Source organism: Canis lupus, chromosome 11 (genome assembly GCF_011100685.1).
Source record: "Canis lupus familiaris isolate Mischka breed German Shepherd chromosome 11, alternate assembly UU_Cfam_GSD_1.0, whole genome shotgun sequence".
NCBI classification, from domain to species: domain Eukaryota; kingdom Metazoa; phylum Chordata; class Mammalia; order Carnivora; family Canidae; genus Canis; species Canis lupus.
The window spans coordinates 13,343,097-13,362,040 of NC_049232.1; the positions used below are offsets into that span (position 1 = coordinate 13,343,097).

The following is an 18,944-nucleotide window of genomic DNA, read 5'->3' on the forward strand; positions in this document are numbered from 1 at the left end:
TACATGTCTACTAGGAAGTGCTAGGCACTGTAGTGGTGTCTTTGAATAAAAGAAGAATAACAAGGATAGGGTGTCTGTCCCCAAGGAACTTTTAGCTGGTGGGGAAGGTTAATTAAACAGTCAGTGTGGTCAGTGGAGAAAATATAGCATGCTATGAGAATGTGTAGAGAAGCACCTAACCGGGATTTAGTGGGTTAAGATTTCCTGGAAATAGTGGTGTCTTTTTTTGTATTCTGTTTTTTTACCTGTTTTTAAAGTGAAGAATCAGTAGAAGTTAGTAGGCGAAAGGGGTCTAGAGAGGACTATCCCAGGCAAGAAGACAGCACCCATAAGGTGGCAGAGGAGAGAGAGAGAGACCTCCTGAGCAATGGACTCCAGTCCAGCCAAGCTGGTGTGTGTGTGTGTGTGTGTGTGTGTGTGTGTGTGTGTGTATGTATGTAGAAATGAGACTGAGAGGTAGGCAGCAGGCAAATTGTGAAGGACTTAACAGGTCTCGTTATTAAATTTGGACTTGATTTGAGGATATTGGGTAGCCGTAAAGAGAATTAGACAAGTGAGGTAACTCTGTTAGTGTTTTTCCTAAGGATGACTTTTGCTGGAGACCAGACTGAAGGGAGAACGAGTCTGAGGCAGGAACACAGCTCTCAGAAGTCTAGCTGAGGGAAAGTGATGGGTAGCCAAGATGAAGAGAAATGGGAGGATTTGCCTGATAATTAGAAGGAAGAATTTAGTTTGGTGTCAGGACCAAGGGGAAGGTTAATGTCACTTATCCTTCTATGATGTGTCTCTACCTGGCAAGCCAGGATCTCCAAAATGAGGTTTTAAATGCATAGCTGACAACTGGTAGTGCTCATCTCGAATCCCATGGGGGACTGTGCCTTTCGCTGGAGCACAGTTCCCTTGCGTTCTTGGCCACCCAGAAGCCCTGCCCCGGGACGCGGAGAGGCAGTTTTTTAGCAGAGGGAGGAAGATAGATGTTAAAGGCACTTCTGGAAGACTGCTTCCCGTGAGGTGGTGTGGGTCCTGATCGTTTGGACATCTTCTCTAGTTGTCCAGCCTCTGGTTGCAGTTAAAGGAACACTTGAGTCTGAGCATCTGGGGGGAAAGGGCAGACCCACAAATGTTGCCACTGTTTTGTGCAGCTGGGTGCTGTGCATGGGAATGAAGAACTAACATTAATTCTTGTGCTGGACCCTCTGCTGTTTGAGTCCCTGTAACTTGAGACATACAAATACAGGTGAGGATAGCAGAACAGAATGAGACAGATGTATTTCAAAATGGTAAGGAAACACGCCTGGTTAGAAGTCAGAGGAGTAGTAGGTGCCACACCTCACCCAGTCCTCCGTTGTGCTTGTCGTTAGCACTCCTCTTTTCTAAAACACTGCCAGGCACTGCCTTCACTTTTCTCTCTCACATCTTTGAAAATACACAGGTACTAACCAGTAGGAGAATTCAGTGATGAGTACAGTTGTGTCTTTCCCTCCTGTTTCCAGGGTGCTGTAATATGTACAAGATAGTTTGTGCAAGGAGTGTTTGTGTGCCATTAGCAGGTAAATAATTTCCAGCTCAGCTCTGTCAGGTTAGCTTAAGAAACGCCTCATCTGGGTGTTCATTTGGCTAAATGAGCATTACTGGTTTATTTTCTTATTCTTTTACAGTAACATCTTGAAAAACTGGAATACTCATAGTGCTCAGCTTGGTACTTCTATATGTGAACATTAAATTGAAAATCCATTTTAGCTTATCTTTGCTGAAAATCAGTGAGAATGTCAATGTGGTTTTGAGTTATCTGTTGGAATATTAAGTTAAAACTCTAGCTCTAGGTTTTAGAATATATAAGAAAGTTGGTTTCATGTAGTATGTGTGAACCTTAGCATATAGTTCCAGAAAACTCTTGGGAAATTACTCTTAACAATATTTCATTTATTAGTGTGCTTTCTTATAGATGGCTGTTGGAGAAAACTTAGGGCATCAGTAAGGTATATAACATTTTGATATGTCTAATATATTTATTGGTTAGAAGAAGATCTGGTTAATGAAGATGGTGAACCTCTACTGCACACGTGGTATTATCCTTACAATAACTCAGTAGAAATTAGGAAGGTGGTAATATAACTGATTTATATGAATTCCTTGTATTTGGAGAGTAAATTAATTTGCCTTATAAAATCATTGACTACAAAGATACTGTGTATTATCCTTGTACTCAAAAGTCTATGAGAATGACTTCTTTTGGAATTAGATATGGCCAGGCAGCCATCAAGTGAACCATCATTTGTCTCCTATTCTTACCTGCAGGCTATTTCCACACCCTCTTCTCTTAAAGTTGGATACTCTAGCAGTAACGCCACATCTGGATGTTTTTTTGTTTTATTTTTTTGTAACCACTTAAAATAAGAACTGTACTAGGTTTCTTATTAAAGCAGGAATATCACAGAAAACTTCTTTAAGAACAACAAGAAGAAAAAACCCTAAAAACAACTGACTTATTTTTTTAAGTATCAAACCTAAAAGCAGCTGTCACTTTTAGATATACTTTCATTACAAAAATCGGCTGATGAACACTAATAGCGCAGAGACTCCCATGTTCTACTTCAAGTTATAATTCTAGAAATGTTACCTAAATGGAATCCTTCAGAATTTGGTTTATAAAAATAATTTGTGCATATTGGATGATTTAGGTTTATAGGGATATAAAGGCTGTTTATAATATTATGTCTTTGTTTTTTTCTTTGTAAAATGCCTTTACAAAAAGACACTAATTTCCTTAAATGAAAACAAATTTAATGCCCTGATATACTCTCATGTCACCAGTGTTAAGTAGGCTGCTTTTATAGGAGAACTCTATTACCACATTGATTCTATTCTTAGCCTGGATATTAGCCTTAACTCAAAGAGTTAAGGAATCGGGGAAAGGAAAAAAACATTACATTAAAAAAATATATAAATGACAATGTTATTTCCTTCTTGTCTGGTTGTGGTCAACCAGGTGGAATGAGATTTGAAACATTTCTCTAAAAGCTTTTTAAAGTCAGGCATGACTTTGTGTGAACTGAAGTAAGTCATATTATATAATTACCATGTTCATACTGTTGCTCTTGCTGGAAATTTAGACTACCTGAGTTATCAGTTTTCAATGATACTGTTTAAAGGAAGGGAGGACACATTCGAGGAGCTGCCTGTAGTTTGAGATGCATGCCCTCCAGCTGTCTTAGGCCAGTGAACACAAAGGAGGAAAAGAAACCTGTGAATATGATGTTGAGGGAAGAGCAATGGAAATTGTTGAGTAAACTGTTTATCTTCTTCATGCAAGGCATTCTGCTAATTACAGATAGTGGCGAATACAAAAGTATAAGATAAGAATCCTGCTTTCTTTTCCAGTTCAGCCTAGGAGCTCTGACATCTTAAAAATTAAGAATAAAGAACCAAATTATGTTTGATAATTAGAACAAATAATGATTGTTGAATGTTTTCAGAAAGAGGGAGAAATAAAGAGAAAAAATTGACATGGAGCTCAATAGAATGCCAGAAAGAAGTGGGTGCCCCAGAGCAGAGTGGCAGACTGAGGCACAGGGGTGTTCCTTTCCTTCAGTTGGTTGTCACTAACAATGATCAAGGCATTTTGTGTGTTTTCAGCTCTGGGCACAAATGCAGTGTTCGTTTCTAAGTACTTGGTCTATATTACCATACAGGAAACTCAGCCTCCATAATCCTCTATTCATCTAGGTTTGTTGGTTGACTTCTAGTGACTTCTCTGGGAGTTGTGAGGGCGAGAGTCCTGTTGCTATGCCCTGGACTATCAGGTTGAGGAGGGCAAGGTTGTTTTTCTTGTGTTTTCCAAGTTCCTGGAAGAGTGCCTGGCACATTGTGGTCTCGGTAAAAACCCGAGAATTAGTTAAGTTTCAGTAAAATGGGCCTCTGTAAATGGACCCTGTTAATTAAATCTGGTAGTCAGATGTCAGTCTGCTGTCCAGGCCTTTGCTATATTAGCATGTTTTACCCCTTATAACAAGCTCTAATAGGGGAAGCAGCAGAAGTGATTGGTATTTTGAGCCTGGAGGTCTGAGAAGAAGGTAGGGTTTACTAAAAATTGGAACCCTGGATAGGAGGAGTGACACATTTAAGAGGAGTATGAGGAATTTCATTTTGGAAGTACTGAATTTGAGGTACCACATGTGGTGTAAGTGAACATGTGGGCAAGCAGTTGCGCTCAGTGAGTCCTTTACTTTGTGGTTGTGGCTGAAGCCACGAATGCCGGCAAACTGGCTGAGGAACAAGGGCCACCATTCATGGAGCTCTTAAAATATGCCTGTCACTGCCCTTTACGCATTGATTCCATTTCTTCCTATCAATTTTGTTAAGTGGATACTGTTGTTTCCCATTTCATATCTGTGGTTTAGCATGATGAGCTATCTTTCCCAGGTCACATAGTGGGTGAATGTTAAAGCCAGGCTTTGTTTCTGGACCCATCTACTCCAGAGTATCAGCTAGTGCTAAGTGATACAGAAATGTATAGGAAAATGAGGACTGAACAAAGGCCACCAATATATTTTTCTAGGAGTCATTGGTAACCTGTGAGAGTGCTTTTACTAGAAATCTGATGTAGCTGTAGAGTATAGATTGCAAGGAGTTAAGGAATAAATGAGTGGAAAATTTTATAAAAATGGAAGTGGTAAGTTAAGACTATTGTTTTGAAGAAGTTGAGGGGAAAGCAAGAAATAGGTCCTATAAAGGTGACTATAGGACCAAGAGGATTTGGGAGAATGTGGGAATTTTGCTATGATTTTTATTTTGTTTTAGGATTTCATTCATGCATGCATTTATTTATTTCAACAAATATTTATTGATTGTTCTGTGCTAGGTGTAGTGGGGAGATATAGTAAGCAACGGGACAAAGTTTTTGCTGTCATGGAGCAGGAGGCAGTGGGAATGGGTGTTAAGAAACATAATCCGAAAAATATCTATCTGGATAAACGCTATACAGAGTTAATAGTAGAGTATAACATGAGATAGTGTGTCTGTATGGAAGTCTTAGATTGTATGATAGAAAAGGGCTGCTTTAGGGATGTTCTCTAAGAATCTGAAAGATGAGAATATGACCAATAAGCAGGAAGGCATCAAAAATAGATAATGCCAAAGCCTTAAGGTGGGAATAAGTTTGACATACTGGATGGAGGCTAGTGAATAAGGGGGAAAGTAGTATGAGATCAGAGAGGTAGGCAGGATTCAGATGTTGTGGGGCTTTGTTAATTAAGGTAAAGAATACGAATCTTTATTTTAAGTGAAATAGGAAGTTGGTACTTGAAGAGATTTAAGCAGGTTAATTGTACATGATCTAATTTCTGTCTTCAAATGAGCACTCTGATTGTTGTATAGACAGTACATTAATGGAGGGTGGGGGTAGGTAAAAGCAGGAGACCAGTTAATAGCTTGTTGCTCTTCTTCACACAAGAGATCATGGTGGCTTGAACTAAAGTCCTGATAGTAATAGAGGTGGGGAGAACTAATTAGATTGGGGATGTGTTTTGGGGGAGAATTTAACAGGCCTCCCTGATGCGAGATTTCAGTCAAAAGAGAGGACTCTCAGTGACTCCTGGATCTGGGGGGGTGAACACCTGGGTAGATGAATTGGCAGTATGCAAGAGACACCCAAGTGTCGTTACACACTGAAATGAAAGATCTATTAGAAGGAGCAATACTGAAGTTTACGAAGGAAATAATTTGTGATTAGCAAGATGCCAGTGGACATGGGCACATCTGGGGTTGCTGATTCAGACCCAAGGGTAGGAGTTAGTCTTACAACTCAGAGGGAAAGAGACAAGACAAATTTCAAGATGGAAAGGAAGTATGTCAAAAAGCAAATATTGGATGGCCTTGAATTTTAATAAAATATTAGACTTATTACTATATTCAGTTATGAACAGCTCAACTGCATACTAATTGTTTTATGTTCTTCATATTAACTTTCTAATTGAAATACCTTAGCCTTAGTTTTTATTATCATATAACTTGTTACTGTGTGTGTTTGTGTGTATGTGTATACATATATATATATATTTTTTTCCTTCTTCTTTTCGACAGGTTGTAAGCTCTACAAATGGAGAGTTAAACACAGATGACCCCACTGCAGGACGTTCCAATGCACCCATTACAGCCCCTACGGAAGTAGAAGTGATGGATGAAACCAAGTATGTATTTGCTTTACTTCTTTTAGTACTTTTCTGTGCTTCAACTGTGCATGTTAGAAATTTATAGTCAGTACAATTTTTCCAGGAAATTTTTTTCAGGGAATAGGTGCATGCAAAACAAGTGATATTTTTATTTATTTTAATCACTGAGTTTAAAATAATGCTATTCCAGTAAATATTTTATAAAATATTTAAAAACTATGGTCAATTTCTTACTTAGAATTAATAGCATATTTTTGGCTTTTTATTTTTAGGAGTATTGATGCATGGAAATTATTTTTATAGGGTAGATGCTCTTATGCTGTAAGCATAAGAATAAATACTAATTTTATAGTATGCTGCATGTGTTCATATTAGTTTTAAAGTAGTTTTCCTGTGAATGTAAATAATAATGCTGCTTGGAAAAAAATTAAGCATGAAAAACAATGTGAAAATTTCAATGTGGGCTATTTCTGATGACCTTTCTCCCTCTCTCTCTTTTTCCTTGTTTTTGTTTTTTTTTTTTTTTTTTTGTGTGTGTGTGTGTATAGCTGCCAGAAAGTGTTGAACATGTGGTGAGTTTTCAAGTGTAGGCAGGCAGAAATAGCTCCCTGGACTGTAATTTCAAAGATTAGCATCATTTCGCATTTTAAAAAAAAACATATCTTTTAACATAGAAATTACAATTGGTCAAAGTTGTTCAAAAATATTTGGTGTCATTTACATTAGGTCTAAAAAGCAAGAAATAATTGTTTGAGGAGCTCTTTTGCCTGCTGCAACTTTTTTTTTTTTTTTTTTTTTTTTTTGCTTCAAGTGACATCGATTTGGGGGCACTTTTAATTGAGTAGTCAATAACATCCACTCTGCTTGTGCTTGTGCATTTGTTTTGTAACACAGAGGCTTTATTTGCTATTTTAAATGGAAAGGGAAGATTTTGAGTTTCAAGTTCTCTTTTTTCCTGTTGGTAATTATTAAGTACACATAGCATATCCTTCACTTCCACCCCAATAGTATCACTAAGAGTGTTTCATTTACTAATTGTATTGCCATTGAATACACATGGGATACACTAATAAATTTATGATTAACTATAGCGAGACAGACAGTGTTATGGAAGTCCTCATCTAAATAGTTCTTGCTAATTGCAGATATTATGAAAAAAAAATTCCTATTAAGTCAAGTTATGTTGAATTTAAACTCTTCTCCTATATTTGCCTGTACTTTAATGCCACATTTAATATGTTCCTCTCAGTTTCAGGACAAATCTTGAATGAGCCTGGGAGTGAATAAAGAAAGTTGCTTAGATTAATAAATTTTGGAACATTCTACCCCTATCCAAAAGGAACTTTACATAAATTCCCAAATAATTCTTATTTTCTGGTTGCAAGATAAGGAGATTTTAGTTGTGGATATTTCTTTTTAAAGATCAGTAATCAAGTTTCTATTTTTATCACTTTTGACTATGGAATTTATTGCCAGTGTGACTTAGTGGATTCGAAGATATAATTAATCAGCTACGTACTTGTGCATTTTTACATCAAGAACGAAAACAGCAGTTGATGTTTGCTGATATACTCCCAAGTGGAGTTACAGAAGTGGTGTGGCAGATTGGAAGACGCATATCCTGTACAGTTGAACATGGGTCGTAGAATCCTGCTCCTGCCACTTAGAATTACCTGCTCATCTCATGCTTGTTTCTTTCTCTATAAAATGAGGCACATATTATCTGCTTCATAGATTGTTGAGGATATTAACTGTGATAATGCACTGCTTTTTTGTCTTGCCCATGGCAGTATTCAGTGGCTATCCCTACCCTCTTTATATTTCCGCTTCCAGCTGCCAGTGACCTCTCCCATTGTTGTTCTCCTCAGCCATGTCTCCTGTTTTTACTTGTATGCCCACACTCTTCACTGAGACTGGCTGTTCACTCTCCACTTATCTGAGACACCTGCTTTTTAGCCAGATGGATTCCCTTTTCCCATTTATTCAGTCATCAGTTGTACATTTGGATCTTACAAATAATCTGAACCTGTCCTTGCCCTTAAGTAGATGACACCCTAGCAAGGCAGATTGTGGTGTTTTAGCACACATTAATAATTTGTATCTGATAACTACCGTGAAAAGGTATACAATAACCTATGAGAGCTTATGGGAACAAGGTTACTTACGGACAGGGTGGTCAGGAAATGCCTTGTGGAGGTAGCTTCATAGAATGGTGTAGTCATTTTTTTAGTTGGGATGAGTGTGGGTGTATATATGTTGTGGGTTTGGGTTTCTATCCGTACGTGTTGGAAGATGAGAAAAAAGCAAGTGTGGTGGGAAAGGCCTCAAAGGAAAGGTTTGTCCATGGCCTGTAGCCTTGAGTCCACGTTCCTTGGCAGGGCCCAAGGCCCTTTATACCTCTCATAGTTTGACTCCTGCCCATCTTGCCCTGCTTCGTTTTCCCTTCTGAACACTGTATTCCCTGGGTTCCTTATGTCTGCTGCTGGTATGTTGTTCTTGTTAGCTCTCTCTTGTGAAACTTCTTGAATTTCTTGAAAGCCAGGCCTCTCTTATCTTCAGATCCACAGTGCCCAAAGCACTATGCCTCAGTGAATTATTTCTAAATAATTAGGACTAAATAATGTGGTGTATCTGTACAGTGGAGTATTAGTTGACAGTGTAAAATAATGAAATAGAAAATATGATGATGCTAAGTGAAGGAAGCCAGGCACAAAAGGCCACATGTTCTATGATTTTGATTATGTGCAATGTCCAGAATAGGCCAATATAGAAAGAAAAATGCAGTGATTGCCTAGGGCAGGGAAGGGAGGGTGGGAGGGGTTGCTAGTAGGTTAGATTATGTCATTTCTTTTGGAGGCAATGGAAATGGTTTCAAGTTTGATAGTGGTGATAGATGCAGAACTCTTTGAATATATTAAAAACTCCTGAATTGTATACTTTAAAAGTGTTAATTTGATAATAATTGGAATTATATTTTAATAGAGCTGTTATTTTTTTAAAAATGGAGAGCAACTCATAATTTCAATAAAGCTTGAGTCCAGATGGATTACAGAAATCCTCCGAACTTCCCTGCCTCCTCACTGGTTAAAAACTTGTAACCTGTCATATTTGATTTCTCTTTAATCAAGTGACTCTCACATTCTTGTGAGTTTGTTTTTGCATTCCTCATACCTTCTTAGTCTGTGGTGAGGGACTGTGAATGTGTTTTTTTCCTAAATTGCATCTTATGCTTCTGTTTTCCCACCATTTTATAGGTTGGTAGGAACCTGCCGAGAATTCCTTTTCAAATTTCCACCTCCCTCTCTTCTTAACTGTGATTGGCGGAGGCCCCTTTCACCCCACCCCATTAATTATAATGTAAGTTGGGCATTTTAGAGGCTCAGGGTTCCTAGAACAGTACATTATAGGGTTCCATATATGATTTCCAAGTGATGATGGAAAATATTCTGTTGCCCTGCATATAATGGCTTATTATTAGTAATGAGATGTTGCCTTCTTCACTGTGGCTGAGAATTTTTTTTTCAAGACAGGTGATAAAGTGATAGCACCCTCATCATTCCTTCCAGGAATTTTGGAAAACCAAAGCTTCCTTTGGTTTAGTTACTGAGTTTTTAAGGAGTATGTAATTATCTTTTTTCACCATTATTTCTCTTATTATTTCTATCCCTTTTCCAACATTTACTGTGTGTTTGCTAACATGGTGATTACAAAGATAAGTCAAGGCCCTTATGTTCCCTTAGAAAAGGTAGGAAATACACCAGTAATTTTCACCTAGTTGTCCTCAGTCCTTACTTCGAATCACAAACATCTGGGGAGTTTCAGAACAATGTGAACGCTTAGGTTACACTGTCAGAGTTTTTGAATTAATTCTTCTGTGATGAGGATCTGGTTGACAGTATTTTTTTGTAAAGACTTTATTTATTAGAGAGACAGAGCACAAGTGTGGAGTAAGGGCAGAGGGAGAGAAGAAGCAGACTCCCAGCTGAGCAGGGAGCCTAATGTGGGACTCGATCCCAGGCCCTGGGATCATGACCTGAGCTGAAGGCAGATGCTTAACTGAGTGAGTCACCCAGATGCCCCTGGTTGACAGTATTTTTAAAAAGCTTGTAAGCTGATTCTAAGGAGCAACCATGACTGAGAATTACTGGTCTAATACTAGGTATTACAGGATTAGCTTCTAGGATACAGTGTTACCAGATTTAAGAGACTGGCATGTGCTCTTCCAGCTGGAAGACCAGAGGCATCTTCACGGGTAAGGGCCCATTTGCTTTTTTTCTGGAAGATGAGTAGGTTTGGCAAAGGGTTGAGTGCAGGAGTCAGAGAGAAGTGGCTGAGCAGCATGTGGAGCAAGGAAAGAATGGGGCAAGTCGGAGGAGTAACCCATTCATGTATAGTAAGCACAAATGCATCCCAGCAGGAGCTGAGATTATCTGAGTGGCTAATCTCAAAGCGCCTTACTAGCCAGGTTGGGAGGGGGGTGGGGGGCGCATGATCCGTTCTCAACACAGAAAGCATGCTGTGGATTTTAAGCCAAGAAATGGTATAATCAGATTGAGCCTTACAAAAATTAGTTTGGCAGCACTTTTGAGGCTTATGTCGATTCCTGGGGTTCCTTAGATTACATTAAATCAATCCATCCTTTTCCCTCTCCCTCGAGAGGCAGCTTGATGTAAGATGAGACTAAGGGAAGAGTGGAAATAGATTGGAACCAAACTGTAAGAACTGTGTGGACCTAATGCCTTAGACCAAGGAGAACCATTGGTGAAATGTAAAAGGCAGAAGGCAAGGCCATCTCTGGGTGAGGGCCGGTTTGGATGGCACATTGCAGAGAGGAAGGAGGACACTTAGCCTGGACGTCTGTTAAGAGGCTCTTAGCAGTGGCAGAGACAAGAAGTTCGGAAGTAAGCCAGCATGAGAGGATGGGACAACTTTGAAAGTCATTTGGACTTGAGAGACTAATTGCATGTGGATGGAGAGGAAGAAATTAAAGATAAGGATGGATCTGCAGGTTCCCAGTTAGAGTAGTTAGTTATGTCGATGGCCTTGGGCTTCTATCTAAACTTTTTTTGCTTACCTGATCAGCTCTTCATGTTTTACACCAAGGGATTCAGACATCTTAAGTTACATTTCTTGTATAGATTTGAAGGATGCAAAATCCTTTGTTAGATAATTAAATACAGATATCTAAAAAGCTGTTTTCTGTATACTCTGCAGATAAGGAGAGGCCAGGCTCTGGGGTCCTACATAGGGCCAGGCAGGTACCCAACAGTCTGTCACCTGATGGTGGAGCCAGTGAGTCATTGCAGAAAGGATAGACAGGAGCTTCAGATGCAGAAGAGATTCATGTGGCAGTTTCAGGTAGCTGTGTGAGAAGGAAGTCTGTGCCATGCATCCAGGAAGACAGTCCGATCCTCAAGGCAGGAAAAGGTGACAAATGAAGGAGAAATGGTGCAGTATCACCAGCAAAGCCTCATCCATTCTCCTGTATGTTTTCTATGTAGTTGAGGACTTTGATCCATTATGATTTCCTGTTGACTGCCTAAACAGTATTTATGGTGCCACTCCTCAAGTTCATCAGAAACATGATTTAGCATTTATTTCCAAAGAATTTAAATAAGAATAGAGCTGTGGCTCCAGGGCTTTTAGGCTAGCTGCGGAATTACGTCAGGAGTGTGCATCTGCCTTGTGAGAGCATATCGGCGTACTGGAGCCATGGAGGCATAATCACAAAAGAGCCAAGAGGAGGAGGAGCATTGACAAGAACATGATTTAAATGTCCTGTAAGCTTAATCTGTTTCCCCAGGGCTGTCAGTAGTCTAGATCTGAAGAGGCTTCAAATGAGGTGAGGACTAATGTAGGAGAAAATGTTGCCACTGAGCAGCATGGAGAAAAATGTGCTTAAACATTTTAAAGATGTGGATAATTTTCTAAGACCAGTTAGTGAAATGTAGTGATCAAAGTAACTTGCTCACCTCACCTGCGGGAACTTCGGCAGTGCTAATTTCTGCACTATTGGCTATCATTTGCAATTCCTGTTACGAATAACTTTTTTCCCCTTTGACTTGCCCTTAGTGTTAAAATTGCATTGTTTCTTTTTACACATTTATCTGCATTCATGTAAGTTGATGGCACAGTGGACGCTCAGTATCTCCAGTGCTCACCTCATAGCTTCTGGGATGAGGACCCCTTGGAAATGGAACAGCCGGAGGGGAGGCCTGGCTAGGCGTGTAGGCAGAGCAGTGCTTCTTGGGTTTAGACTCCTAAGAATCCGGTGCAAACAACTTTTCTCCAGGAAAGCTTCCACAGGCGCTAAAATCTGCAGTTTGTGAGATTTCACTAGGGCTTGTGGGCCAGGGGTAAGGACTCTAGTTTTAGAACATGCCATAGAATTTTCACTAGGTTCTTAGTCCGTGACTGGCATTTATAGGGCAAGTCATTCACTTATTCAGTACATATTACATGAGTACCAATTGTGGGATGTATCTGTGGGCGTGCATTCTATGTGGAGGCAGATAATCAGTAAGTAAATAACATAAATTCAGATTAGTGCTGAGGACGGAGAGGAGTAAAATGGCCATGTCAGAGTGGCCGTGTGGGAGCAACAGTTTTAGATAGAAGGCAACTGATATGAGACCTAATTTCTTAATCACAAAGACTGTAAATCATTTGTTTTGGTATGTTTTAAGAAACTAGCCACAAGTTAAAGATCATTCTCTTCTTTTATAACTATCTTCTATTTTGAGAGCATCTCCTCTTTATTTAGATACATTCCTAGTGAATAAAGTAATGCTGCCCCCTGGTGGTAGTCAGTTTAATAGCATGTTGTCTTCCATGGCAAATCCGTTTCAAGGGTGTATGTACTTACTCTATTTGGAGGAATTTATTTCTAACAAATAGATCTTTTTTTAGATTGAGTTTCAGTTTAAAAGGTCTGTATGGTTATGATTTATTTGAAAATTTTATTTAGTCTCAAGTAAATGCTTGGGCTGGTTTTCTGTGTTAAATAATACATAATTAAAGGGAAGAGAACCTTAGAAATAGGAAGGACTTGGCTGTCTTAAGTTGGAAGGCAAATTGATGGTACTAGAAAAATGAGTCAGACAAGGTGAATTGCTAATACAAGTGTGGAAAATCTGGAACTTGTTGATCAAAAACATGAATTACATGAAATTCTCTGTTCCAAAACGCTTTTATGGAAATCTTTTTTAATAAACACTAAAATACTTTTCATCAGAACAATTTTTAAAACTTGTAGTTTGAAAAGACAAATAAATGACAGTATTTGGGAACAGTGAACATTATTAATAGAATGCTATTGAATAATACATTTCCATTGAAATGTATTTGTGTGATCATATTCTTTAATATTCTAAATATTTTATCTGTTTCTTCTAAATACCAATTAAAATTTTTTTTTACAATATGAACATTTTATGACTTTTCTAAGTCTTTTACTGAAAGTTTTTTTAAATAATGGTTATCATCTCTTAGAATCTGAGTTAAATAATCTTGTTTCATTGTGTTATCTTAGAAAATTTATATAACAGAGTTGAGAAAGTATTTAGGTAGCTGACAGTTACAAATAAAGTTCACTTATCTTATAAATCCAGGAAAAATCTCTTGTACCTAGAGTCTTCTTTTACAGAGGTAGCTCTTTTCGAGGCCTTTGATTGGGTAATTTCTTTCTGGTTTCTCTGGTGGTCACCTCAGTAAGAGTAAAATTCATAAAGATTCATAACTGCACATTATTTCCAGTTGAGTCTGTACCAGCTAACATATACAGGTTTAAATTATTCATACTCCATGGTCTAATCATGTGCTATTTGAATGAAGTTAAAAAAAATCCAATCATGTATTTTGGTTTTATGCCAAATGCCCCATAGTGATTTCATAGGGCATAAATCACAGTAAATGGTCTGAAATTATTTTTGACTAACAATAATGTGGGTGGAGAGATTGTATAATTTAGCTGAACAGTATGGGTTTCTGTTTACATTTCTTTCACAGAAAGATATACAAGATATCTAGCAATTACTTCATCTTCCACAATCTTTTGCTGGATAGCACGCTTCAAGCTAGGTGGTCTTCATTTTGCTTAGCTTGAAATTTATTCATTTACTATCCTTTTATGCAGGTGGGCTGGTAAGAATTAGAGGAACATCTTTATAAGGTCTCATTCTATATGAGCTTTGAATTGGCAGTATTTTGTTGATTGAACCACTGCGTGACTCAATTTAAATTTAATTACAAAACAGGATTTACATATTTACATATGCACACACCCTAGACTTCAGTGGGGTGGGGGGGAGAACCTCTGTGTGTCACCTGTGTTCTTGATATTCTAATAGATGGATTTTCCTTTAAGTGTGGAAGGGGATAAGAGCCAGATCTTTATTTGAGGGAATGTCAGACTTTTAGAATATTTATGTGCATGCGTGTATTTCTTTGTTAGTTTTTACTCAATGATTCTCTTCTAACTATGAGTTTGTATCAGCCTTAGCATTGCTTTTTACGTGTTACCTGTGCTACGTCTCCTCATGACTAGGAAAACTTACTATGGAAAAAACCAGGTCTCTGAGGGATCATCTCTAGATTTTTTTTACTTGGAAATGAAACCTAATATGCTCTTCCCTCATAGACTACAAAACTGAATCACCTTGATTATGCTATTTTAAATGTTAAGCATGGTTTTTACTTAATTAACTTAGGGTAAGTTTGACATGTTAACCCTTAGAGAATTAAAGAGTACTATGCTGGTTAATGTATTTTCTCTCTTCCAGTTTGTAAATGTGGCAGAAAATGTTTGTTGAAGAGTATATCTGGGCTTTTTCTAAAAAGAGATTTTTGGAATCTGATTCTTGGTGAAAATAAAATCCTGAGTATTAGGATCATTATTACTTTTCTAACAGTGGCTTTCACAATCATATACAGATATGAGGAATAAAGGGAGAGAATGCATAAGATGACTTTTATAAAAGCATGCCACTCATTGCCAGAGGTTAATGAGTATTCAAAATAAAATATGGAGGGTCAGTGAGCATTCAGAATTCCATAGCTTCTCGGTCTTGGTGCAAAGCCTTTTCAATTTAGTGGCTCCTTGTAACATTGCATAGTCTGGCTCTATTCCTAAAAGGCACGTTGATGAAACAGTAATAACTCTGCCATAGGTTCACTAATATATATGCTTCATGGGCATGTTCACTGTGTATCTTGCATTAGCTTATTGCTTTTTATGACCATTTACATTAATATGCTAAACTCAGCCTTTACTTTGTGACCCTTTAGTACCTTTATAATACAAGAAGTGTTTCCCTCCATCTGCAGGTGCTGCTGTTTTTTCAAACGAAGGAAAAGGAAAACCATACAGCGTCACAAATGACTCTGGACACAGACAGATCATGGGGAGTTACTTACGTGTTCATCTGCTGTCTTGTGATTAAAATCATCTCTGTAGTGACCACATATATTTTCAAGGACTCACTCTTAGAAACAAAATGTCATACTTTCATACTTCATTTTGTGGTTGTCTTACATTCATATTTTTTTCTAATTTAACTTTTATGGAAGCTTTAAAGTTTTGTCAAAACATGAGTGCTTTGCCCATCAATGAATGGAATGGACCAAGGAGGTGGTACTGATGGATGCAGTCCTAAGGACATTTTTCAGAAGCTCTCCTCCTGTTGTAGAAAGCAGTACAGTATCTTCAGTGTCAAACAGTTAGATATGCCTAATCTGTTTTTTTTTTTTTTATAACTCTATAAGAGCAGAATCAAGCAGGATTTTTCTCCCCAGTGGATAATGCAACAGAGAAGACGCAGTTGCCCAAACATGTAAAAGAAGTTATTTTATGAGAAGTTGATTTTTTGTGTGACATCTGCATTGACTTCAGCATTACTGATGGTACTGCTATTCATGAGTCATATTAACATTCTCTCTGTGAAATCGTGGTACAGTCACTGCCCAGAGGTACTGAGGAAAAAGCTCTATGGGTTTGGCAGATGGCGGTGGTAAAATGAATCACAAGTTAGTGTGGTAAATAGGAGCTCTGCTTTTGTTGCACCACCACGTGAAGTACAGTGTTGCTGAAGTGGCAAAAGCGCTTTTAAAAAAAAAAAAAACAAAAAAACAAAAAAATACCCACAAAATATTTGTATAATGTAACTTTATGCTTCCAGATAATAATGTATGTTAGACAGCAAGAAATGAATACTTTGAGAAATAAAATATGTTGGAGTTTTTTTTTTTTTTTAATACACTAAGGAGAAGAAATAAATGTGAATCTCATTGCAATGTATAAGGTTGAAGTCTGAGGAGATCCCACTGAAACCTACTGCTGAATGATTACATTCTCCCTTAAGCGGAAAATTTTGGATGTGCCATGCAGTGGTGTCTGTTTATTAATTATTTGCTTTTTGATAAAATAAAGGACCCCCACCCCCACCCCCCAGTAATAAAAACTGGGTTACTGTAATGCCCACTTCCCACCCCCTCCACCCCCCTGCCCCCGTGCACATTAGTCTCTTGTATTCAACTTTGATGGTTCTCTGGAATTTCCTACTTTTTAGTATAATTTTGATGATCGAAAACTATTTTGGAAAGGATGGGTCAGGTGCTTTGCCTCCATAGTCTTTTGAAGTGCCTGCATATGAACAAAGTAACAGTTCTGTAAAAAAGGAAACCCATTCCATTTTTTCAGTATGCTTTGTTTTAAGCCATAAAGACACAGGTGTACTTTGGTCACATTCTACTACTAGTCAGAATTTTCAAGAGGAGTTACAACAAAAAGACTGGCTAGGAAGAGAATGATGTTTTTCAAATCTCATATTCACCTTTCATTTATAAGGTTACTTACTCTTTCCACACAGCCCTTTCTTTGTCTTTCAGTACATGCCTTCAGGCATGCTTATTTATTTTTATTGTCTCAAGGTAACATTTAAAATGTGTACTTAAAGTAAATAAATTACATTTTTGACTTCATTTTTGCATTTACAGGGATTTAATTGTACTTTGTAATTTATTTTTCTTATTAGCCAAAAGTTCAGTGTGTTGTTTTTGATAAATTAGGCGCCCATATGAATACTGCAGATCAGGACATTGTTTATCATTGTCGCTCTGAATCGTCTGAATGATCTTTTCAAGTTCTAGATTTTAAAGGCCCACACTCAGCCTAGAAGACATTTGTTGTATAATTTGGTCAACAGTTTCCCATTCTGTTTGTATACTGTCATGATCTTAAACGACAGGAGTTACATACTGAGTTTTTATTTTTGTTTGCCTTGAGCAAGGTAGATGGATGTTTTGGCCATTATAATGTGAAACCACTTCTTTCTTTACAGTATTTGACCAAATTTGTGTGTCTATGATATTTGTAAATACATGCGATATCTGTATTTCTTATCATAAGCCTATTTAGTTTTATTCTCAGTAGGGTTTTTGGACTGTACAGTGTTTATATGATCTGAACTCCTTATACATAAGAAGGTGTGTATATTAATCCAATTATGGACTTAAAATATTTTAAAAGTATAAATACCCTTATTTGCTGCAAAGACCAGTGTGTAGACATTTGCTTTTTAGCAATATTTTTAAGTGCTCCATTTTAATGCCAAGGAATAAGTCTTTTGGCAACACAAACTGGTCAATAATAGGTAATGCAGGTATGTTCAGGTTAAGTCAACAATGTTTTGCATTTTTATGCTTCTTTTCTGTCAACACTAATGAAGTCAACATTGCCTGAATGTCTGAATAATGAAACACATCCCTGTTTAAAAGTATGTAACTGAAAAAGAAATAAAAAATAAAGGTAGTTTTTTTAAACTTGCTTTCCCCCCTTCCTCTAATCATGGGTAAAGTGATGCTACTTGTAATAATGTAAGGCAGGAATGTAATAATGTAAGGCAGGAATTTTAAAAATCTGGTTCACTTAGGTTTGTTTATGTGAGAATCAGAGACCAAGGAGTATGCTTTTATGTTTTGTGTTTCTGTTTGGATTTTGCTTTGTTGGAGCCCCATGGTAAGGAGTACACACCAGGAAGTATCTGAGCTTTCTTTAATCCAAGTTCAAGAAAAAGCCTTTTACACTTCCCTGAAGCATTTAATAGAGCAATTAATTAAAACTCATGCCACTGTTAAAGCAAGGAAAAGAAACAGAATCATTTTATTCCTTTTAAAAAATGAAGTCATGCTGGGGTGTTCACAGAAATGAAATGTTATTAATCCAATTTTAAGTGAATGACTTTATTATTGCAGATGGAGGGCATATATCTGTGACTGTATCTCACAACTTATCTTTGTGCTAGGTGCTTTCAAAGGAGTTTTCCAAAATGGTATTAATGGTGCTGTGCTACTGAAAGATAACTCCAGGTAAGATGAGGCAAAGCAGCACACACTGAGCACCAGCAGTCAGTCAGTAGAAAGATCTGGAGATGAAACATCATGGTCCAAAGGCCCTATCTAGAAAAGTCTGATTTAACATGGAGATTCAGCCCAAATGACAACATAGCTGCATCAGCCAGCACCCTCTGAATTGCAAGTGGCTTAAACAGGGGTGCACGTTATCGCATCTAACTGGAAAGTCCAGTGGTAGGACTGGCTTCAGATGTAGTTGACCCTAGTGTAGATGACTCTACACTGTCTCTCTTTGTATGTCTGTTTTGCTTTCTACAGTGCTGTTTTCATTGCCAGGGACACCTCCTGTGTGATAGTGAAGTGGCCACCCAGGAGCTTCAGACTTCTACCATCTTCATAATCTCAGCCGAAACAAAGAGCAATTTC

General features: G+C 37.8%; 1 protein-coding gene across 14 annotated transcripts in view; it reads left to right on the forward strand.

The window, feature by feature from the left end:
- The window catches only part of CSNK1G3 (casein kinase 1 gamma 3), a 107,884-nt gene extending 89,893 nt beyond the window's left edge, over nt 1-17,991 (forward strand). For 10 of the 14 annotated variants that reach the window (XM_038551979.1, XM_038551984.1, XM_038551988.1 and 7 more), the window contains 3 exons: nt 6,082-6,188; nt 6,719-6,742; nt 15,495-17,991. In XM_038551979.1, coding sequence (XP_038407907.1) covers nt 6,082-6,188; nt 6,719-6,742; nt 15,495-15,549 — 186 coding nt within the window. In that variant the 3' untranslated portion in view covers nt 15,550-17,991. The remainder of the gene's footprint in view (nt 1-6,081; nt 6,189-6,718; nt 6,743-15,494) is intronic. The other 4 variants (XM_038551985.1, XM_038551986.1, XM_038551990.1 and 1 more) reach the window with 1 other exon arrangement.
- The last annotated feature ends 953 nt before the right edge of the window (nt 17,992-18,944 follow it).